Here is a 20,388-nt window from a genome sequence, read left to right as displayed (position 1 = left end):
AACACACATAGCGGCCAACATCTAGATACCCTGACGTATGTATATGTGTGTTTGTTCTGGAATTTGGGGAATGTCAGGGTTTGATGTCTATGTGTGTGTAAGTGGCTTAGTTGCTATCTCCCCTACATAACACCTGCACAGTCTCACACCCCCACGCCCAAGTCAAGACCACCCACCAGAACAACCACCTTTATACGGTTCTGTTCTATACTGCTGTACTGTTCTGTACTGCTATACTGTTCTGTTCTATACTGCTATACTGTTCTGTTCTATACTGCTACACTGTTCTATACTGCTACACTGTTCTATACTGCTATACTGTTCTGTTCTAAACTGTTCTGTTCTATACTGTTCTGTTCTGTTCTATACTGCTATACTGTTCTGTTCTATACTGCTATACTGTTCTGTACTGTTCTATACTGCTATAATGTTCTGTTCTATACTGCTATACTGTTCTGTACTGCTCTATACTGCTATACTATTCTGTTCTATACTGCTATACTGTTCTGTTCTATACTGCTATACTGTTCTATACTGCTATACTGTTCTGTTCTATACTGCTATACTATTCTGTACTGCTCTATACTGCTATACTATTCTGTTCTATACTGCTATACTATTCTGTTCTATACTGCTATACTATTCTGTTCTATACTGCTATACTATTATGTTCTATACTGCTATACTATTCTGTTCTATACTGCTATACTGTTCTGTACTGCTATACTGTTCTATACTGCTATACTGTTCTATACTGCTATACTGTTCTATACTGCTCTATACTGCTATACTATTCTGTTCTATACTGCTATACTGCTATACTATTCTGTTCTATACTGCTATACTATTCTGTTCTATACTGCTATACTGTTCTGTTCTATACTGCTATACTATTCTGTTCTATACTGCTATACTATTCTGTTCTATACTGCTATACTATTCTGTTCTATACTGCTATACTATTCTGTTCTGTTCTATACTGCTATACTATTCCGTTCTATACTATAATACTGTTCTGTTCTATACTGCTTTACTATTCCGTTCTATACTGCTATACTATTCCGTTCTATACTGCTATACTATTCTGTTCTATACTGCTATACTATTCTGTTCTATACTGCTATACTATTCTGTTCTATACTGCTATACTGTTCTGTTCTATACTGCTATACTATTCTGTTCTATACTGCTATACTATTCTCTTCTATACTGCTATACTGTTCTGTTCTATACTGCTATACTGTTCTGTACTGCTATACTGTTCTGTTCTATACTGCTATACTATTCTGTTCTATACTGCTATACTGTTCTGTTCTATACTGCTATACTGTTCTGTTCTATACTGCTATACTATTCTGTTCTATACTGCTATACTATTCTGTTCTATACTGCTATACTAATCTGTTCTATACTGCTATACTGTTCTGTTCTATACTGCTATACTGTTCTGTTCTATACTGTTCTGTTCTATACTGCTATACTGTTCTGTTCTATACTGCTATACTGTTCTGTTCTATACTGCTATACTGTTCTGTTCTATACTGCTATACTGTTCTGTTCTATACTGCTATACTAATCTGTTCTATACTGCTATACTGTTCTGTTCTATACTACTATACTATTCTGTTCTATACTGCTATACTATTCTGTTCTATACTAATCTGTTCTATACTGCTATACTGTTCTGTTCTATACTGCTATACTGCTATACTGTTCTGTTCTATACTGCTATACTATTCTGTTCTATACTGCTATACTAATCTGTTCTATACTGCTATACTAATCTGTTCTATACTGCTATACTGTTCTGTTCTATACTACTATACTGCTATACTGTTCTGTTCTATACTGCTATACTATTATGTTCTATACTGCTATACTATTCTGTTCTATACTGCTATACTATTCTGTTCTATACTGCTATACTAATCTGTTCTATACTGCTATACTGTTCTGTTCTATACTGCTATACTGCTATACTGTTCTGTTCTATACTGCTATACTATTCTGTTCTATACTGCTATACTATTCTGTTCTATACTGCTATACTATTCCGTTCTATACTGCTATACTAATCCGTTCTATACTGCTATACTATTCTGTTCTATACTGCTATACTGTTCTGTTCTATACTGCTATACTATTCCGTTCTATACTGCTATACTATTCTGTTCTATACTGCTATACTGTTCTGTTCTATACTGCTATACTGCTATACTATTCCGTTCTATACTGCTATACTATTCTGTTCTATACTGCTATACTGTTCTGTTCTATACTGCTATACTATTCCGTTCTATACTGCTATACTATTCTGTTCTATACTGCTATACTGTTCTGTTCTATACTGCTATACTGCTATACTATTCTGTTCTATACTGCTATACTAATCTGTTCTATACTGCTATACTAATCTGTTCTATACTGCTATACTGTTCTGTTCTATACTACTATACTGCTATACTGTTCTGTTCTATACTGCTATACTGTTCTGTTCTATACTGCTATACTATTCTGTTCTATACTGCTATACTATTCTGTTCTATACTGCTATACTAATCTGTTCTATACTGCTATACTGTTCTGTTCTATACTGCTATACTGCTATACTGTTCTGTTCTATACTGCTATACTATTCTGTTCTACACTGCTATACTATTCTGTTCTATACTGCTATACTATTCTGTTCTATACTGCTATACTATTCCGTTCTATACTGCTATACTATTCCGTTCTATACTGCTATACTATTCCGTTCTATACTGCTATACTATTCTGTTCTATACTGCTATACTGTTCTGTTCTATACTGCTATACTATTCCGTTCTATACTGCTATACTATTCTGTTCTATACTGCTATACTGTTCTGTTCTATACTGCTATACTATTCTGTTCTATACTGCTATACTGTTCTGTTCTATACTGTTCTGTAGTGTTCTATGCTGTTCCATAACAGTTGATAATGGATTGGCTATATGAATCATGTTGCCAAGTGTCCAAAGTGCAATACATTGTTAGCTAAGAACTCTTCTCATTGGGAGGATGACCAAATATCTCACCAAGATATTCAACTAAGATAGGAAACTCCAGATGACAAAATCCCATATTTTGTTTTTCACTTTGTGTTTTTATGTGCTGGAAATGGCTTTCAGGGTGTCCTTTTATTCCGTCTCCAAGTGCGTCACACTCGCATGCACATGCCCCGTCACCCCATGATGCTACTGCAGGGTAGTGTGTGACCACACCCTGTTACACCATGAATCTACTGCAGTGTAACACTGTCATCTCATCTTGGGTGATGACACCGTCTGTGTGAGAGCAGGAGTACCACTAGAGTTGTGTGACCTCACACGGGGGAAACCCCATCACTCTAACTGCCTGAAATCAGAGCACTACTATAATCAGAGTGTGTGTGTGAGAGCAGGAGTACCACTAGAGTTGTGTGACCTCACACAGGGGAAACCCCATCACTCTAACTGCCTGAAATCAGAGCACTACTATAATCAGAGTGTGTGTGTGAGAGCAGGAGTACCACTAGAGTTGTGTGACCTCACACAGGGGAAACCCCATCACTCTAACTGCCTGAAATCAGAGCACTACTATAATCAGAGTGTGTGTGTGAGAGCAGGAGTACCACTAGAGTTGTGTGACCTCACACAGGGGAAACCCCATCACTCTAACTGCTTGAAATCAGAGCACTACTATAATCAGAGTGTGTGTGTGAGAGCGCATTTGTGTTTGGGGCGCAGAATCAATAAAGCATTAGCAAACAAAATATATACACACACACTGCTCTGACTACAGTAGTCCTCTGATTTCAGGCAGTGGAGTGATATAGGTTCCCTTGTGTTGGGTCACACCCCTCTAGGAGTACTCCTTCACTAACACACACACACACACACACACACACACACACTCATTAACCTACCTTAATGAGGAGCTCTCTGCCTACCTTAATGAGCAGCTCTCTGCTGAGCGAATGATTATTCTCGTCAGAGAAGATTTCTGACAACTCATGGAAGATGCGGAAGTTCTCCCTGGACACCTCGTCCCATGTCCTTTTCAGCCGGTGGACCGGGTTGCACTGCAGAGCAGAGAGGATAGCCCGCAGTGAAGAAAAGTTCTTCAGGATTCGACACTCCTGAAGAGAAAAAAATACAGTAAATATTCAGATGAATATCAATGGACTCATTTCAGCACCAGGGGCAAATCAATCCAATGTATTGGTAAGGTGACAGAACACCACTAGATACGCTTCAGAATTGTTTTACTCAAATAAGACCAACTCTTTGGAACAGAGCATTATGGGTACTGTAATCATCATGCTACACAGCACAAACTGCACCTCTGCAGGACTGAAGGGGAAGGACACCATGCTCTACCCGTGTGACTCAGTTGGTAAAGCATGGCACTTGCAACGCCAGGGTTGTGGGTTTGATTCCCATGGGGGATCAGTATGAAAAAGAAGTATGGAAATGTATGAGCTCACTACTAAATTGCTCTGGCTAAGAGTGTCTGCTAAATGACTATTAATTCAAATGTAATCCCACACCAACTCCTGCTAACAACAGTGTCTCACCCTGGCCACTTCGATCCAGCGCTCCACCAGCTTGGCGCGCTGCGTGGGTTTGAGCGAGCGCTCGCTCAGGCATGTGGCGATGACACAGTTGGTGACGCAGTTGAACTGGGTGACGGTGGCACGGATGGTGGGGGCCAGGTGTTCCTTGCCCTTCTTGTCCCGTTGTGACCAAATACTCCCCAGACAGTGGTAGGGAACCACCTTCTTAAAGAGCTCCTATGAGGAAAAAGGGGAGTAAAGTAGAGGGGGTTTGGAGGAAGACAAACAAAATGGAGGCCTGGTTTCTTGCTGCAACCAGAGATGTATTTTGGATGAGATTAACATGTTTTCACTCCTATGCAGAAGCGAGGGAGAAATCAGAAACAGGCAGATACTTCAGAAGGCTTTGAGGACAATTGATCAAATTGCCTGTTGTACACAAGTCTCCTAATAAATGCCGGTAAGAAAGCTTTTGGAGTGACATTTGTTTATGAGCGGAAACTCAACAGCAGTGTGGGCCTAAAGCCATCTGTCTTCTGTCCTCACTTCCTGTCTTATTTAACAGCCCCTGAAGACCGGTCAAGGAAGCCCCTAGGCTCCAACAGGACACAGTTAGTGTTTAATTTTTCATTTTCGATCAGATCCAAGGAGCCTTGCTGGCATGGAAAAATACACATGAAATTTGTGAAAACAATGAGAGAGCAACTCAAACTATGAAGTACCACTATGGAAAATGATGGAAAATAATAGACAACAATTTCATAGAAAACTCAAACAAAGACAGAGTTAATTATTATTTAGGATATGTTGTTATATGTTGTTAGTACACAAATATGTGCATTTGGGACTAAAGTGTTCTGAGTTTCGAGATGTTTTGGCATCCTACCGCGTCCATGAGGGTGAACTGCTCGGCCACCACCGCCGGGTCAAAGTTCAAGAAGTCCAGCTGCTCATCCTCGTAGCCATTCTCCTCCAGTAGGGTGAACGGATAGCCACCATGGTCCAGTACTGAGGGATAACATCACCATTCATTAGCAAAAGAACATGAAACACACGGCTGGGTTTAGTAAACTACTTAATGTAGGGAAGTGAGGGCCCACAGACTCAGATATACCTTTCGTGGAAGATGTGGATCAAAGTATTGTAAGACAATACAGGTATGTGTTGGACTAAACTAGAGCATCTGACTGTGTTGGTTCGACTTTGCTTCCTGACACCCACGACCACATCTCTCTCTCTCTCTCACACACACACACGCTGGGGCGGCAGGTTAGCCTAGTGGTTAGAATGTTGGACTAGTAACTGGAAGGTTGCAAGTTCAAACCCCCGAGCTGACAAATCTGTCGTTCTGCCCCTGAACAGGCAGTTAACCCACTGTTCCTAGGCCGTCATTGAAAATAAGAATTTGTTCTTAACTGACTTGCCTAGTTAAATAAAAGTACAATTTAAAAAAATAAAACACACACACACACACAAGCTCTTGGTTGTCTGTAACACTTTCCCTAAGGGATTGAGTGTTATCTGATTTGGAGTACCACCGGAAACATCTTTGGACTCTCCATGCACATGTTGAGGGTCAAAGGTCAAAATTTCAGCTGGGAGTCGGCTGGTCATCTTACACTCGTGCTCGGGCTCCTGGAGCTGTCGGCGGTGGAAGTGTGTCAGGAGGTTGCAGGCGCGGCGTTCCAGGTCCGATCCTGGGAAGTTGAGGTGCAGGTAGGAGATTAGCCTTCGCAGGCAGCTGTACTCCGGAGGCTTCCAGAAGTCCTCAGAATACTGGTCCAGCCACGCCCCCAAGATGGAGGATATTGTGCTGAGGAAGAGAGAGAGAGAGAGAGAGAGAGAGACAAAAAAGGAGAGTGAAAGAGAGAGTTAAACATATGACCTTTTATAATGTTAAAAAAGAGGGTGGAAATGAGAAAAAAAGAGAGTGGAGAGGTAGGAAAGATACAGTAGATAAAGGGACTAGCTACCATGAAACCGGAGAAGGGTAGGAAAGAGATACATAAAAAATGTTTTCCCTGAGGATATGGGTCACAAAATATAGGACAATGACGAACTTTGTAACGCGATACAACACCCATATGAACACAATAGAAACATATCCAATGTTCCCAATGGCAGAACTGCTTATGCCAGCAGGATAGTACTGGTGGTATGGAGAGATAAAGAGGTACACGTTTGTAGGGCGGATGTCACGACTTGTGAAGTGTCCTCCTGTCTCAGAAGAATGTCATAGGTATAAGGCAAGCAATTCAAATTCCAGGCAACAAAATGTGAAAATTAAGCAAACAGTCTAACAAGGTCTTCTGTACAGCATGTGTTGAAAATAGGCTATTTGGGTATGATGTATTGTCCACAATGTGTGTCAGAGTCAGATAGACTTACTTCCTCAGTTCTGTACGATCGTCGTGAGTCAGTCTGTGGCCCTCTGATCCAAGCTGGAGTTTGGCATACCTGAACACAGTAATCAGTTTGTTAGTCATCCATCCACCCACCCATCCATCCACCCTCTCATCCATCCATCCTCTCATCCACCCATTCATCCTCTCATCCACCCACCCATCCTCTCCTCCACCCACCCATCCATCCTCTCCTCCACCCACCCACCCATCCATCCATTCTCTCATACACATAAATGACTTGGGTGGATCTCCATCCACCCATATTTTTCATCCTCTCATCCACCCACCCACCCACCAATCTATCCATCCATCCACCCATCCATCCTCTCATCCACCCATTCTCTCCTCCATCCATCCATCCACCCACCCACCCATCCTCTCATCCACCCACCCACCCATCCATCCTCTCCTCCACCCACCCATTAATCCTCTCCTCCAACCACCCATCCTATCATCCACCCATCCAGTCATTTATGTGTATTTCCATCCACCCAGATTTCCATCCTCTCATCCACCCATCTATTCATCCATCAATCCTCTCATCCACCCATTCTCTCCTCCACCCATCCACGCCCCCACCCATCCATCCACCCACCCACCCATCCATCCTCCACCCATCCACACACCCACCCACCCACCCATCCACCCATCCTCTACCCATCCACACACCCACCCACCCATCCTCTCATCCACCCACCCATCCTGTCCTCCATCCTCCCATCCACTCATCCACCCATCGATTCATCAAGTCGTTTATGTGTATCTCCATCCACCCATATTTTCCATCCTCTCATCCACCCATCCATCCATACACCCACCCACCCATTTATCCATCCATCCACCCATCCATCCTCTCATCCACCCACTAATCCTCTCCTCCAAACACCCATCCAGTCATTTATGTGTATCTCCTCCAACGACCCATCCATCCTCTCATCCACCCATTCTCTCCTCCATCCACACACCCACCCATCCCCTCATCCACCCTCCCATCCATCCATTCCCTCCTCCACCCATCCACCCTCCCATCCATCCTCTCATCCACCCTCCTATCCATCCTCTCATCCACACACCCATCCATCCATCCTCTCCTCCACCCACCCACCCACCCACACACCCACCCATCCTATCCATCCATCTGTCAATTCATCCATTTATCCCGCCCTCTGTCTCTCCGCCCTCCCTCTACTCACCTGTTGAGCAGTAGGTCCAGGACCTGCTTAGTGGAGGTGAAGGAGCGGTAGGTGCAGAGGAAGATGGTGACGTAGGTGGAATCGTTGCCCCGAACCATGTACTCCACCAGCTTCTCCAGCGTGCCTGCCTTGATGGTGCGCACCTTGCACGTCTCGTACAGGCTGAGGGCCGCATCAGTCTCTACACCCAGCCAGCGCTGGCCCTTACTAGCCCCGCTGCCGCCACTGTGATGGCCAGAATGGTGGTGGTGGTGGAGCATCTGAACCTTCCGCAGGGTGATGGTGTACACCGCCCCGTCCTCCACCTCCTCACCGATCTCCTGGGTCGTATTCTGGAAGACAGAGGGCACGAGAGAGAGAGAGAGAGGGTTAGATACTCAATCTTTTTTACTTCCAGGGGCTATGACACACGTGAAAACCAAATGAAGCTTGGTCCATACTAATTTAGCTTTTTCTCTAAAAGATTGGAGCTGGCTTTTACTTTAGTTACACATTGAACGATGCAATACATAGAACCATTGATTAATAGACTATTGCTATGTAATACAGTACATAACCATTGATTAATAGACTATTGCTGTGTAATACAGTACATAACCGTTGATTAATAGACTATTGCTGTGTAATACAGTACATAACCATTGATTAATAGACTTTTGCTGTGTAATACAGTACATAACCGTTGATTAATAGACTATTGCTGTGTAATACAATACATAACCGTTGATTAATAGACTATTGCTGTGTAATACAATACATAACCGTTGATTAATAGACTATTGCTGTGTAATACAGTACATAACCGTTGATTAATAGACTATTGCTGTGTAATACAGTACATAACCGTTGATTAATAGACTATTGCTGTGTAATACAATACATAACCGTTGATTAATAGACTATTGCTATGTAATACAGTACATAACCGTTGATTAATAGACTATTGCTGTGTAATACAGTACATAACCGTTGATTAATAGACTTTTGCTGTGTAATACAGTACATAACCGTTGATTAATAGACTTTTGCTGTGTAATACAGTACATAACCGTTGATTAATAGACTTTTGCTATGTAATACAGTACATAACCGTTGATTAATAGACTTTTGCTGTGTAATACAGTACATAACCGTTGATTAATAGACTTTTGCTGTGTAATACAGTACATAACCGTTGATTAATAGACTTTTGCTGTGTAATACAGTATTGGAATATTCCCCGCCACATGTTATTGGTATTATTGCGTGACAGTTTTAGAAGGAATTGATTTTATTTGCCCCTGGTCTAGGCTATAACAACTCCATTTCCCAGTGACACACCACCACAACGCCTTTGGTCCCTCTCCTTCTGTTGATTTGTTGCACTAACACCCATACCAGTCTGGCCAAACAATACTCACTCCATCATCCTGTGACCCACTTGTTCAATATGGGTTATTTTTAGATCAGAGTCCAACGCAATAACACTCCAAATTGAACTAGTCTCAGGCCAAAAACTATTCTGGCACGCAACGTTATGCCACGACATGTTCCCAGTAGTTTTTGGTTCCTCGGCCAGCTGCTCGCCTCGCCAGCACAACACAACACAGGGCACAACACAGGGCACAGCACAGAGCACAGCACAGAGCACAACACAGGGCACAACACAGGGCACAACACAGGGCACAGCACAGGGCACAGCACAGAGCACAACACAGGACAGAGCACAGCACAGAGCACAACACAGGACAGAGCACAACACAGGGCACAGCACAGGGCACAGCACAGGGCACAGCACAGAGCACAACACAGAGCACAGCACAGAGCACAACACAGGGCACAGCACAGAGCACAACACAGGGCACAACACAGGGCACAGCACAGAGCACAACACAGAGCACAGCACAGGGCACAGCACAACACAACACAGGGCACAGCACAGAGCACAACACAGGGCACAGCACAGAGCACAGCACAGAGCACAGCACAGAGCACAACACAGGGCACAGCACAGAGCACAACACAGGGCACAGCACAGAGCACAACACAGAGCACAACACAGGCCACAGCACAGAGCACAACACAGGGCACAGCACAGAGCACAACACAGGGCACAGCACAGAGCACAACACAGGGCACAACACAGGGCACAGCACAGAGCACAACACAGAGCACAACACAGGGCACAGCACAGAGCACAACACAGAGCACAGCACAGAGCACAGCCTTCTTATCAGAGGGCAAACAGGATGTGGATAAGGCCTGATAGCAGAAACGGACAGACGTAAACAGAGTGAGGACCGAACAGCTGTGCTGTAGAGGATGGACATTATGACTGCCTGCTGACACACTGGGTGATATTTTAAAAATAGTCCAGTTGTTAAAGTAGCTGCTAGTGCTTTAGGCTTTCCAGCACAGCACTTGTTTCACGGCACTTCAAAAATGGTTTAAATAAATTGATGATTGCATTTATCTGAGGTTGCACTGATTGACTGTGCCGTTGTCCCTTTTCACAATGGAAACTTTTGATCACAATGTCAAAAGCCACTGCCAAGACACTCTATCCAATTTGTAAGTCGCTCTGGATAAGAGCGTCTGCTAAATGACTTAAATGTAAATGTAACTATGCAATTTCATTAAACCACGGATAGGGGACACCCACGCAATCGGATGGGTCAACAGTCTGAAGTTGAAGGCAAACAGCCTGCGTTCCTTTTCTGGGTCGTGTTGAGGAAGTTTTGAGCCGGACTGAAACTCGTCTGGAAAATATTAGATATCATAAAACATGTTGTATAAATATTTACCCAAACGTGAGCTTGTGCTGTGTTGCACATGCAGTATCAGTGTCAGCCAAGGGGCTGATCTTAGAACAGATGTTATCCTGCTGTGGTGTCTATGACTATATAAACAGTCAGTCTCATGACTGATACGCTCCTTGAGCTATTATATGGGTCAGAACTTATCTCACATGCTAAAGCGAAGATGGGCAATCTTATCCTTTTATTCTAGCCAAGCCATAGTCTTTATTCAAGACTTTGATTGGGAGAATTTGATATGTTAAGGCCAGTTTATACTTGGTCTAAAGACATGTCTGTAGACAATGAGAATGTGACAACGACATTTCATTTATACTCCGGTGGAATGTCTGTAAAAAGTCGCTGCGACTGTCAGTTTTCTTGATGCACAGACATGAAAAAAGTTGAAGTCTATGAGACTGTCTCAACGTCTGTTGTTGCGGTTACTGGACTGCCACAGCAACCAGACCAAATCTTCCTGTGACAAGATGATGCAGGAGTTCTAAAATTCTCTGATAGAATGACCTACTTTTATTTGGTCACACTGTGGGAGTAATGTTATTTTCTGTAAGCTCACCATTACCTTGCAAACTATAATGTGGTTGTGGGTTTATTTTCCTGTGATAATAAATAAAAAAGTAGCTAAAGTGAGATGCTGTCAGCTAGAGGGAGAGAGAGAGTGAAGACGCCGTCAGCTAGAGGGAGAGAGAGAGTGAAGACGCCGTCAGCTAGGTGGAGAGAGAGAGTGAAGATGCCGTCAGCTAGAGGGAGAGAGAGAGTGAAGACGCCGTCAGCTAGAGGGAGAGAGAGAGTGAAGACGCCGTCAGCTAGAGGGAGAGAGAGAGTGAAGACGCCGTCAGCTAGAGGGAGAGAGAGAGTGAAGACGCCGTCAGCTAGAGGGAGAGAGAGAGTGAAGACGCCGTCAGCTAGAGGGAAAGAGAGAGTGAAGATGCCGTCAGCTAGAGGGAGAGAGAGAGTGAAGACGCCGTCAGCTAGAGGGAGAGAGAGTGAAGACGCCGTCAGCTAGAGGGAGAGAGAGAGTGAAGATGCCGTCAGCTAGAGGGAGAGAGAGAGTGAAGACGCCGTCAGCTAGAGGGAGAGAGAGAGTGAAGATGCCGTCAGCTAGAGGGAGAGAGAGAGTGAAGACGCCGTCAGCTAGAGGGAGAGAGAGAGTGAAGACGCCGTCAGCTAGAGGGAAAGAGAGAGTGAAGATGCCGTCAGCTAGAGGGAGAGAGAGAGTGAAGACGCCGTCAGCTAGAGGGAGAGAGAGAGTGAAGACGCCATCTGCTAGAGGGAGAGAGAGAGTGAAGACGCTGTCTGCTAGAGGGAGAGAGAGTGAAGACGCTGTCTGCTAGAGGGAGAGAGAGAGTGAAGACGCCGTCAGCTAGAGGGAGAGAGAGTGAAGACGCCGTCAGCTAGAGGGAGAGAGAGTGAAGACGCTGTCAGCTAGAGGGAGAGAAAGAGTGAAGACGCTGTCAGCTAGAGGGAGAGAGAGTGAAGACGCTGTCAGCTAGAGGGAGAGAAAGAGTGAAGACGCTGTCAGCTAGAGGGAGAGAGAGTGAAGACGCTGTCAGCTTGAGGGAGAGAAGACGCTGTCTGCTAGAGGGAGAGAGAGAGTGAAAATGCCGTCAGCTAGAGGGAGAGAGAGAGTGAAGACGCCGTCAGCTAGAGGTAGAGAGAGAGTGAAGACGCTGTCAGCTAGAGGGAGAGAGAGTGAAGACGCTGTCTGCTTGAGGGAGAGAGAGAGTGAAGACGCTGTCAGCTAGAGGGAGAGAGAGTGAAGACGCTGTCAGCTAGATGGAGAGAGAGAGAAGACGCTGTCAGCTAGATGGAGAGAGAGAAGACGCTGTCAGCTAGATGGAGAGAGAGAAGACGCTGTCAGCTAGATGGAGAGAGAGAGTGAAGACGCTGGTCATTATTTAAACTGGTTAGCCAGTTAGCTAACAACGAACAAAAACATTGTTTAGAAAATTGCTTTTAGTCGCCTGGCTTGCTGCTTGGTTGACAATTACCGAATTAATTTTTAAACAGATGGTTTTATTGGTGTTAAGATATATAAAGTCTGCTGTTTGGAGCATCGGGTTGCTGATGTCATGCAGAGGCTGTCTTTTGTGATTATACTTCTTCCTAACGACAACGTCAACTTTGATGTCAGATGACAATAGAATCTTCATGATGTCCATACGACAAATGTCTACAGACATGTCGATAAACAAACTATACTCAAATAATGATACACAGTACCATTGTAAAATTACTTCAAGAACAAAGAGAGAGAGAGAGAGAGAGAGAGAGCCTCTTCCACATGAGGGGGATAAGAAAAAAAGGTGAGGGTGCCAGGGTGAGGGAATGTAATCGCTCAAGGAGAGTGGACACAGATGCTGCATTGTTGTCGTTTTGCCTGCTTGCCTCCCTGGCCTGTCTGTCTGTCTGTCTATCAGCCCTGTAGTCTAGTCCCGGCCTGTCTGGCTGTCTGCCCTGTAGTCTGGTCCCGGCCCGGCCTGTCTGTCTATCAGCCCTGTAGTCTGGTCCCGGCCCGGCCTGTCTGTCTATCAGCCCTGTAGTCTGGTCCCGGCCTGTCTGGCTGTCTGCCCTGTAGTCTGGTCCCGGCCAGTCTAGCTGTCTGCCCTGTAGTCTGGTCCCGGCCTGTCTGGCTGTCTGCTCTGTAGTCTGGTCCCGGCCTGTCTGGCTGTCTGCTCTGTAGTCTGGTCCCGGCCTGTCTGGCTGTCTGCTCTGTAGTCTGGTCCCGGCCTGTCTGGCTGTCTGCCCTGTAGTCTGGTCCCGGCCTGTCTGGCTGTCTGCCCTGTAGTCTGTTCCCGGCCCCGGCCTGTCTATCTATCAGCCCTGTAGTCTAGTCCCGGCCTGTCTGTCTGTCTGTCTATCAGCCCTGTAGTCTAGTCCCGGCCTGTCTGTCTGTCTATCAGCCCTGTAGTCTAGTCCCGGCCTGTCTGTCTGTCTGTCTGTCTGTCTGTCTGTCTGTCTGTCTGTCTGTCTGTCTGTCTGTCTGTCTGTCAGCCCTGTAGTCTGGTCCCGGCCTATCTGGCTGTCTGCCCTGTAGTCTGGTCCCGGCCCCGGCCTGTCTGGCTGTTCTGGCATGTCACCTAACACACACCAGATAACTTTGACTCCACAGAGAGTTAGAGTTGTCAACTCCAGTGTGTGTGTGTGGTCTTGTTCATCTAGCCCTGTGGTGACCTAAAATCCCCCAAAGTCCCGACAAGGATAGTAAAACAAGGAAAATTCCCCCTCGTGGGTACATTTCCCCATGTCCCCATGAGGACAAGGGCTATTTTAAGCTTAGGAATTGGGGTTGGGTTTAGGGTTATGGTTAATGTTAATGTTAGGGAAAATAGGATTTTGAATGGAAATCAATTTTAGGTCCTCACGAGGACAGAAGAACAAAACGCGTGTGTGTGTGTCTGAGAGAACGTTGTTCTGAAAAGCAGCTATATGCCTGTTATTAAATGTATTTCCTCTAATCTGTTGCTGGCTGTCCGCACTCCACAGTAGATGGATCGTTCCATTTTGGCATGTTTAAGGCGGTTCCTAAGTTCCAAATGTCAGTGTGTCTACCCTTGGGGTGACAGTAGGGTCATAAAACACCCCTGGTCTCCATAACCATGTCGGTTAGCTGTTAGAAGTTATTGCCCAGAGCTCCGTATTGGATGGTATTATTATCCCCTCAATCCCAACCTCCTGTCTAACACACATAGCAGTAACCGTCAGGGGACTTTCCTAGTTCAGGAGACAGGGGTCTGTATGTGTGTGTGTGAAGTACCTTACGTGCCTACAGTCAGATCTTCCCCTGACTGTGTGTGAGTACCGGATATGAGAGTATGTCAAGAGCTTCAACTGCTTTCAGAATAGGATGTATGCAGTGAGGATACACCCACAGCTGGTTACACTTACCTACACATACATGTATGGTCTGTTTAGGACGTCACTATGACAACATAAGGGAGATCCTGCATACAAACAAACACACCCACTGCAGGCAAAGAAAAGGCACATGAAGAAATGGTTGTCAATCAACAGGCTCCAGTGGGTGAGACACCAGATCGCTAGGACCCCACAGTTAGCTTGGAATTGGCTTACTCACACACAGCACCACAGAAACACACAGAACATTATTCACAATGACCAAATGACTTTCCTTAGTAACTACAACAAACTGACAACCCTGAAAGCGTTTGGATTACTTGGACATTATCTCTCCATCTCTCAATCTCTCCGTCTCTTTTGTGTGGTTCCTCTCATTATTATTATTTACAGATAGACATTCCACTGGCGCTCCACAGGCCATCTCAGCCTGCCGCCATCGAGAGAGGGAGAGAGATGGTGGGGGGGGGGGGAATAGACAGAGGATGAAAAGGAAAGAGGGCAGACAAAGGGAGAGAGAAAGAAAGTGAGAGGGAGAAGTAAGGGGGACAGGACGTTAACTAAAGGGAATAAGGACCTTTGTGCATTGTGCATGTGTACTGTATAATCAGTGTGTGTGTGTGGTACTAAGACAAAGTTGTGCTGATGTGAGACCATTCTGGGGGTTATTGTGGCCTATTCCAGGAAGGTTTCTCTTTCTCTCTCACACACACAGACTTCCCAGGGGGGTTACAAGTGGAGGCTTGAAGTTTAGGCACTTCTCTCTGCTCTGCGGGGACTTAAAAGAGGGGGGTGAGATGGGAAGACGGGACCTCACACACACACACACACTGCACACACACTCATGGCTCTAGTAATGAGAATCTCTTATGCCTGTCTGCATTTGTCTACTTCATCAGCACTGACAAGTGGTGTGTGTGTGTCCTGTACTAGGGCAAGAGAGAGGGATGACATCCTTCCTCTGGACTTAAAGGAAAAAATACGAAGGGACAGATGGATGGTGAATGGATGGGTAGCAACATGCAACAGGGTGGTGTAATGGACACATGAAAGGATCCCTGTTGACACTGAGCAAACTTGGTTTATGTGCCAATACAAACCACTAGTGTATGTTTTGTTGAGTTTTAGCCCATGATGCAATCCACCAAATGTAAATAACAAAATGCTGTTAGAGTATTAACTTCCTGTGAGGAAGTGTTTCGATAAGGACGCTATACGGATTTCCCTTGTTGTTGCAATGTTCCTGTAAGTCTAGAAAGCCAGACAGCTGTGTTTTGACCACTCACTCCCTCACTCCCTCTCTCTCACTCCCTCTTTTCTCCTCTCCTTCTCTTCCACTCCCTAATTATCTCCTCTCTCCCTCTGTAAGACACATCTGGAAATAGTCTCTCTTCTCTGTCCACCTCTCTCTTTCTTTCTCTTCCCTCTAAAGTTCCTATTCACTCCAAGCTTCACCTGGTTCCTTTCCCTCAATGTAATCTGGAAGCATAACCACAATGGGGCTCGTGCACGTAACACGAACACTCATAGAACACACAAGTATGCACACACACACTGAGTGTAATCTCCATTAGTCTAAAATTGTTTGTGTGTGTGTGTGCAAATGTTTGTGTGTTTCTTACGAGTGTTCATCAGCTCAAGTACCCAGTTTCCTACACACAGGCACACAAATTCCTGCACTTGCAGACCAAATAGCACTGGAAAGAAAACAGGACAAAAACCTTCCCAAACTATACAGAAAACAGCTTGCAACAAATGTGACTGCACTGGTTGTGGAAAAGACCATATGAATGTTATCATAACATTGTCAAAAGAGTTAGTTTATTGAGAAACATTTTGTTTATATATGGAGCCTTCAGAATGTATTCAGACCCCTTGACTTTTTCCCTATTTTGTTACGTTACAGCCTTATTCTAAAACGTTTTTTCCCCCTCATCAATCTACACACAATAACCCATAACGATGAAGCAAAAACACATTAAGAAATGATTGCAAAATGATAAAATATCACATTTACATAAGGATTCAGACCCTTTACTCAGTTCCTTGTTTGAAGTACTTTTGGCAGCGATTACAGCATAGAGTCTTCTTGGGTATGATGCTACAAGCTTGGCACACCTGTATTTGGGGAGTTTCTCCCATTCTTCTCTGCAGATCCTCTCAAGCTCTGTCAGGTTGGATGGGGAGCGTCGCTGCACAGCTATTTTCAGGTCTCTCCAGAGATGTTTGATCTGGTTCAAGTCAGGGCTCTGGCTGGGCAACACAAGGACATTCAGAGACTTGTCCCTAAGCCACTTGCGTTGTCTTGGCTGTGTGCTTAGGGTCATTGTCCTGTTGGAAGGTGAACCATTGCCTCAGTCTGAGGTCCTAAGCGCTCTGGAGCAGGTTTTTAATCGAGTACATTGCTCTGTTCATCTTTGCCTGGATCCTGGCTAGTCTCCCAGTCCCGGCCGCAGAAAAACATCCCCACAGCATGATACTGCCACCACCATGCTTCACCGTAGGGATGGTGCCAGGTCTACAAGTATTTCGCTACACTCACAATAACATCTGCTAACCATGTGTATGTGACCAATAAAATGTTATTGGATTTTAAGGTTTCCTCCAGTAGTGATGCTTGGCATTCAGGTCAAAGTATTCAATCTTGGTTTTATCAGAGAATCTTGTTTCTCATGGTCTGAGAGTCTATAGGTGCCTTTTGGCAAACTCCAGGCTGTCATGTGCCTTTTACTGAGGAGTGGCATCCATCTGGCCACTCTACCATAAAGGCCTGATTGGTGGAGTGCTGCAGAGATGGTTGTCCTTCTGAAAGGTTCTCCCATCTCCACAGAGGAACTCTTGAGCTCTGTCAGAGTGACCAATGGTTTCTTGGTCACCTCCCTGACCAAAGCCCTTCTCCCCCAATTGCTCAGTTTGGCCGGGCGGCCAGCTCTAGGAAGAGTCTTGGCGGTTCCAAACTTCTACCATTTAAGAATGATGGAGGTCACTGTGCTCTTGGGGACCTTCAAATGCCCCAGAAATATTTTGGTAGCCTTAACCAGATCTGTGCCTCGACACAATCCTGTCTCTGAGCTCTACAGACAATTCCTTCTCACTCATGACTTGGTTTTTGCTCTGACCTAACCTAACAAAATGTGGAAAAAGTCAAGAGGTCTGAATACTTTCCGAAGGCACTGTATGTATTTATTTTAGAGCCATATACTCTGTCCTTTGGGGTATGTCACAACACAGAATCAAGTTATTGGCCCTAACTTTCCTATTGTGAAATAACTTCATATTTTGGAATGCTATAACTGACTCAACACTCCCAACAAAAAAACAATATGAAAGTTGTGCTTTTATTAATGAACCAGAAAACTATCAAGAGCTATATCTGAACATTTATCTAAGTTAGCTGGCTAACTTCATCCTAACTTAAGGTTAGGGATTGCATTTTGGGACACATTTTGGGATGCCTCTTGCCAACATCACCCTAACATTACTACACTTACCACCAACCTACGAATGGACTGAACCAAAAACCAAACAAGGGGGTGTGTGTCGGGGACAGAACAGCCCACCCTGCCAGAGACTGATGTCTCAGTGGCCAACAGTCACTCTCTACCCCCCTTCTCGCGAACCCTGATGGCCCTTGAAGTGAAGCGATGATATCATGTGCCACTTAGATCTCTGATCGGCCCGGGCGATTGTTTATATCTTGCCTTCAGTCCCTCCACGGCTGCCACATTCAATCCCTCCTCTCTCCTTTTCTCATTCAGCCACGTCTCTCAGGATGACTTTATGGTTGCTATAATTAAGCTACGGTCCAAGGGGGTGTGGTATATGTCCAATATACCACGGCTAAGGGCTATTCTTAGGTACGTCGCAACACCCCTAGGCTATGGTGTATTGGCAATATAACACAAACACCTTACTGCTATTAAAAACTGGTTACCAACATAATTAGAGCAGTAAAAATACATATTTTTCATACCCATGGTATACGGTCTGATGTACCACGGCTGTCAGCCAATCAGCATTCAGGGCTCGAACCCCCTCAGTTTATAATGTATTAATGTGGTTATAATAAGGACACTCCTCCTACTATCCATCCAGGTACGTGTAGGATGTACAGTATGGGTGGGCAAAGTATCATTAATGGAATCAATTCCTGGTTTTAGAGAATGCTACAGAGAATATGTGGAGGAGAAGGCCAGAGAGAGAGTAAGGAGAGCGATAGAGAGGGGAAGTGGCTAATGCTGGTGGCTAATGCCGGTGGCGTCTGCTGTGACATCTCTAAAGTCCAGTGAGGACCCTAGGCTCATAGCTTTAACACCCCCCCCCCCCCCCCCCCCTCCCTCCTGTCCTTCCTGTCCTTCCTCAGCTGGATCACTTTCACCGTGCAGTGTTAGGGGTTGATTTAGCTTTCTAATGCATGCATACACACACACACACACACACACACACACACACACACACACACACACACACACACACACACACACACACACACACACATCCTTTTGAAACTAAAGAATATTGAATCTCATATCCTTTGGTCCTTCAATAATATGAAGCTTTTGATCATGTCCTCAATGACTTCTCAACTCGAATATATATATAAGAAGTAGTGCTGGATGCATATATATATATATATATATATATATATATATATATATATATATATTATAAACTGTTATTTTGTGAGGGAACATACTGAACGCATGTATCCTGTACGACGGTAACAAAGGGTCACAGGGTTGAACTTTCTTTTCATTTTCCATCTCACACACTAGCCCTTCATCTCCTAAGGAAATTATTACCCTACAATTAAATAAATGTGTGCTTTGGTCCGAAGTTGGAGCAGGATATCTGGCCTGGTATGTTCTGGCACGTTGCTGTTGGTTTTAACAGAGCAGTGAGAGTCAGCACATGAAACATCAGGTGGACACCTACGCAAACCGGGGGAGGACTGAGCAAACCGGGGGAGGACTGAGCAAACCGGGGGAGGACTGAGCAAACCGGGGGAGGACTGAGCAAAGCAGAAACTGATCTAATTCAGTCTGTTATGACAACTCTTGCTTTGTCCTCATTTATGTATCTTGGGCTAGTTAAAATGATTTGGCACGCAATATTCCAAATCAATACTTCAGCAATGTAGAATAAATAAAAGAGGGTGTTAGTGCCCATTTGCTTACAGAGACCTGAAAAGTTGGGCTCTCTGAAAATCCTCTCTGTATTTATTTCACCCAAAAGGCACCATCAGTCTTCTTAGCGGTGGGAGTTCGGTTTGAAAGGATTGATACTGTCAATCTGTAGCTGACCAAAGGGTCGAGTCTGTCTGCAAGACACCCACGCAAAAACAATTTATTAGACCAGTGTTAGCATGGAGGAGTAATGCTATCACCAGAAGTGAACTCCCTTTAAAACAGCACAGACATTGGATATCTAACCGGAGCAAGCCCAAGGTTGGGTCTTTGTGTTTCACCCTCCTTTGTTTGGTGTCGGTGAAGAAGGTCAAGTTCTTTCATTGCTGTGGCTATGACTGGGAAGGTGTAAGATAATAGGATAATATTGGAGACAACACTGTGTGCTGCTA

General features: G+C 44.7%; 1 protein-coding gene across 3 annotated transcripts in view; it reads right to left on the bottom strand.

Annotated features, from left to right (window-relative positions):
* LOC115119137 (ral guanine nucleotide dissociation stimulator-like) overlaps window positions 1-20,388 on the bottom strand; it is a 99,831-nt gene that overhangs the window by 38,657 nt on the left and 40,786 nt on the right. For all 3 annotated transcript variants that reach the window (XM_029647903.2, XM_029647896.2, XM_029647890.2), the window contains exons 2-7: window positions 8,158-8,489; window positions 6,948-7,016; window positions 6,179-6,372; window positions 5,446-5,567; window positions 4,581-4,796; window positions 3,954-4,142 (exon numbers count right to left, since the gene is read on the bottom strand). In XM_029647903.2, the coding sequence (XP_029503763.1) occupies window positions 3,954-4,142; window positions 4,581-4,796; window positions 5,446-5,567; window positions 6,179-6,372; window positions 6,948-7,016; window positions 8,158-8,489 (1,122 nt within the window). The remainder of the gene's footprint in view (window positions 1-3,953; window positions 4,143-4,580; window positions 4,797-5,445; window positions 5,568-6,178; window positions 6,373-6,947; window positions 7,017-8,157; window positions 8,490-20,388) is intronic.

The sequence above is a fragment of the Oncorhynchus nerka genome, linkage group LG4 (genome assembly GCF_034236695.1).
Source record: "Oncorhynchus nerka isolate Pitt River linkage group LG4, Oner_Uvic_2.0, whole genome shotgun sequence".
NCBI classification, from domain to species: domain Eukaryota; kingdom Metazoa; phylum Chordata; class Actinopteri; order Salmoniformes; family Salmonidae; genus Oncorhynchus; species Oncorhynchus nerka.
The sequence above is the reverse complement of the archived record's forward strand: the minus strand, read 5'-3'. Positions and strand labels throughout refer to the sequence as shown.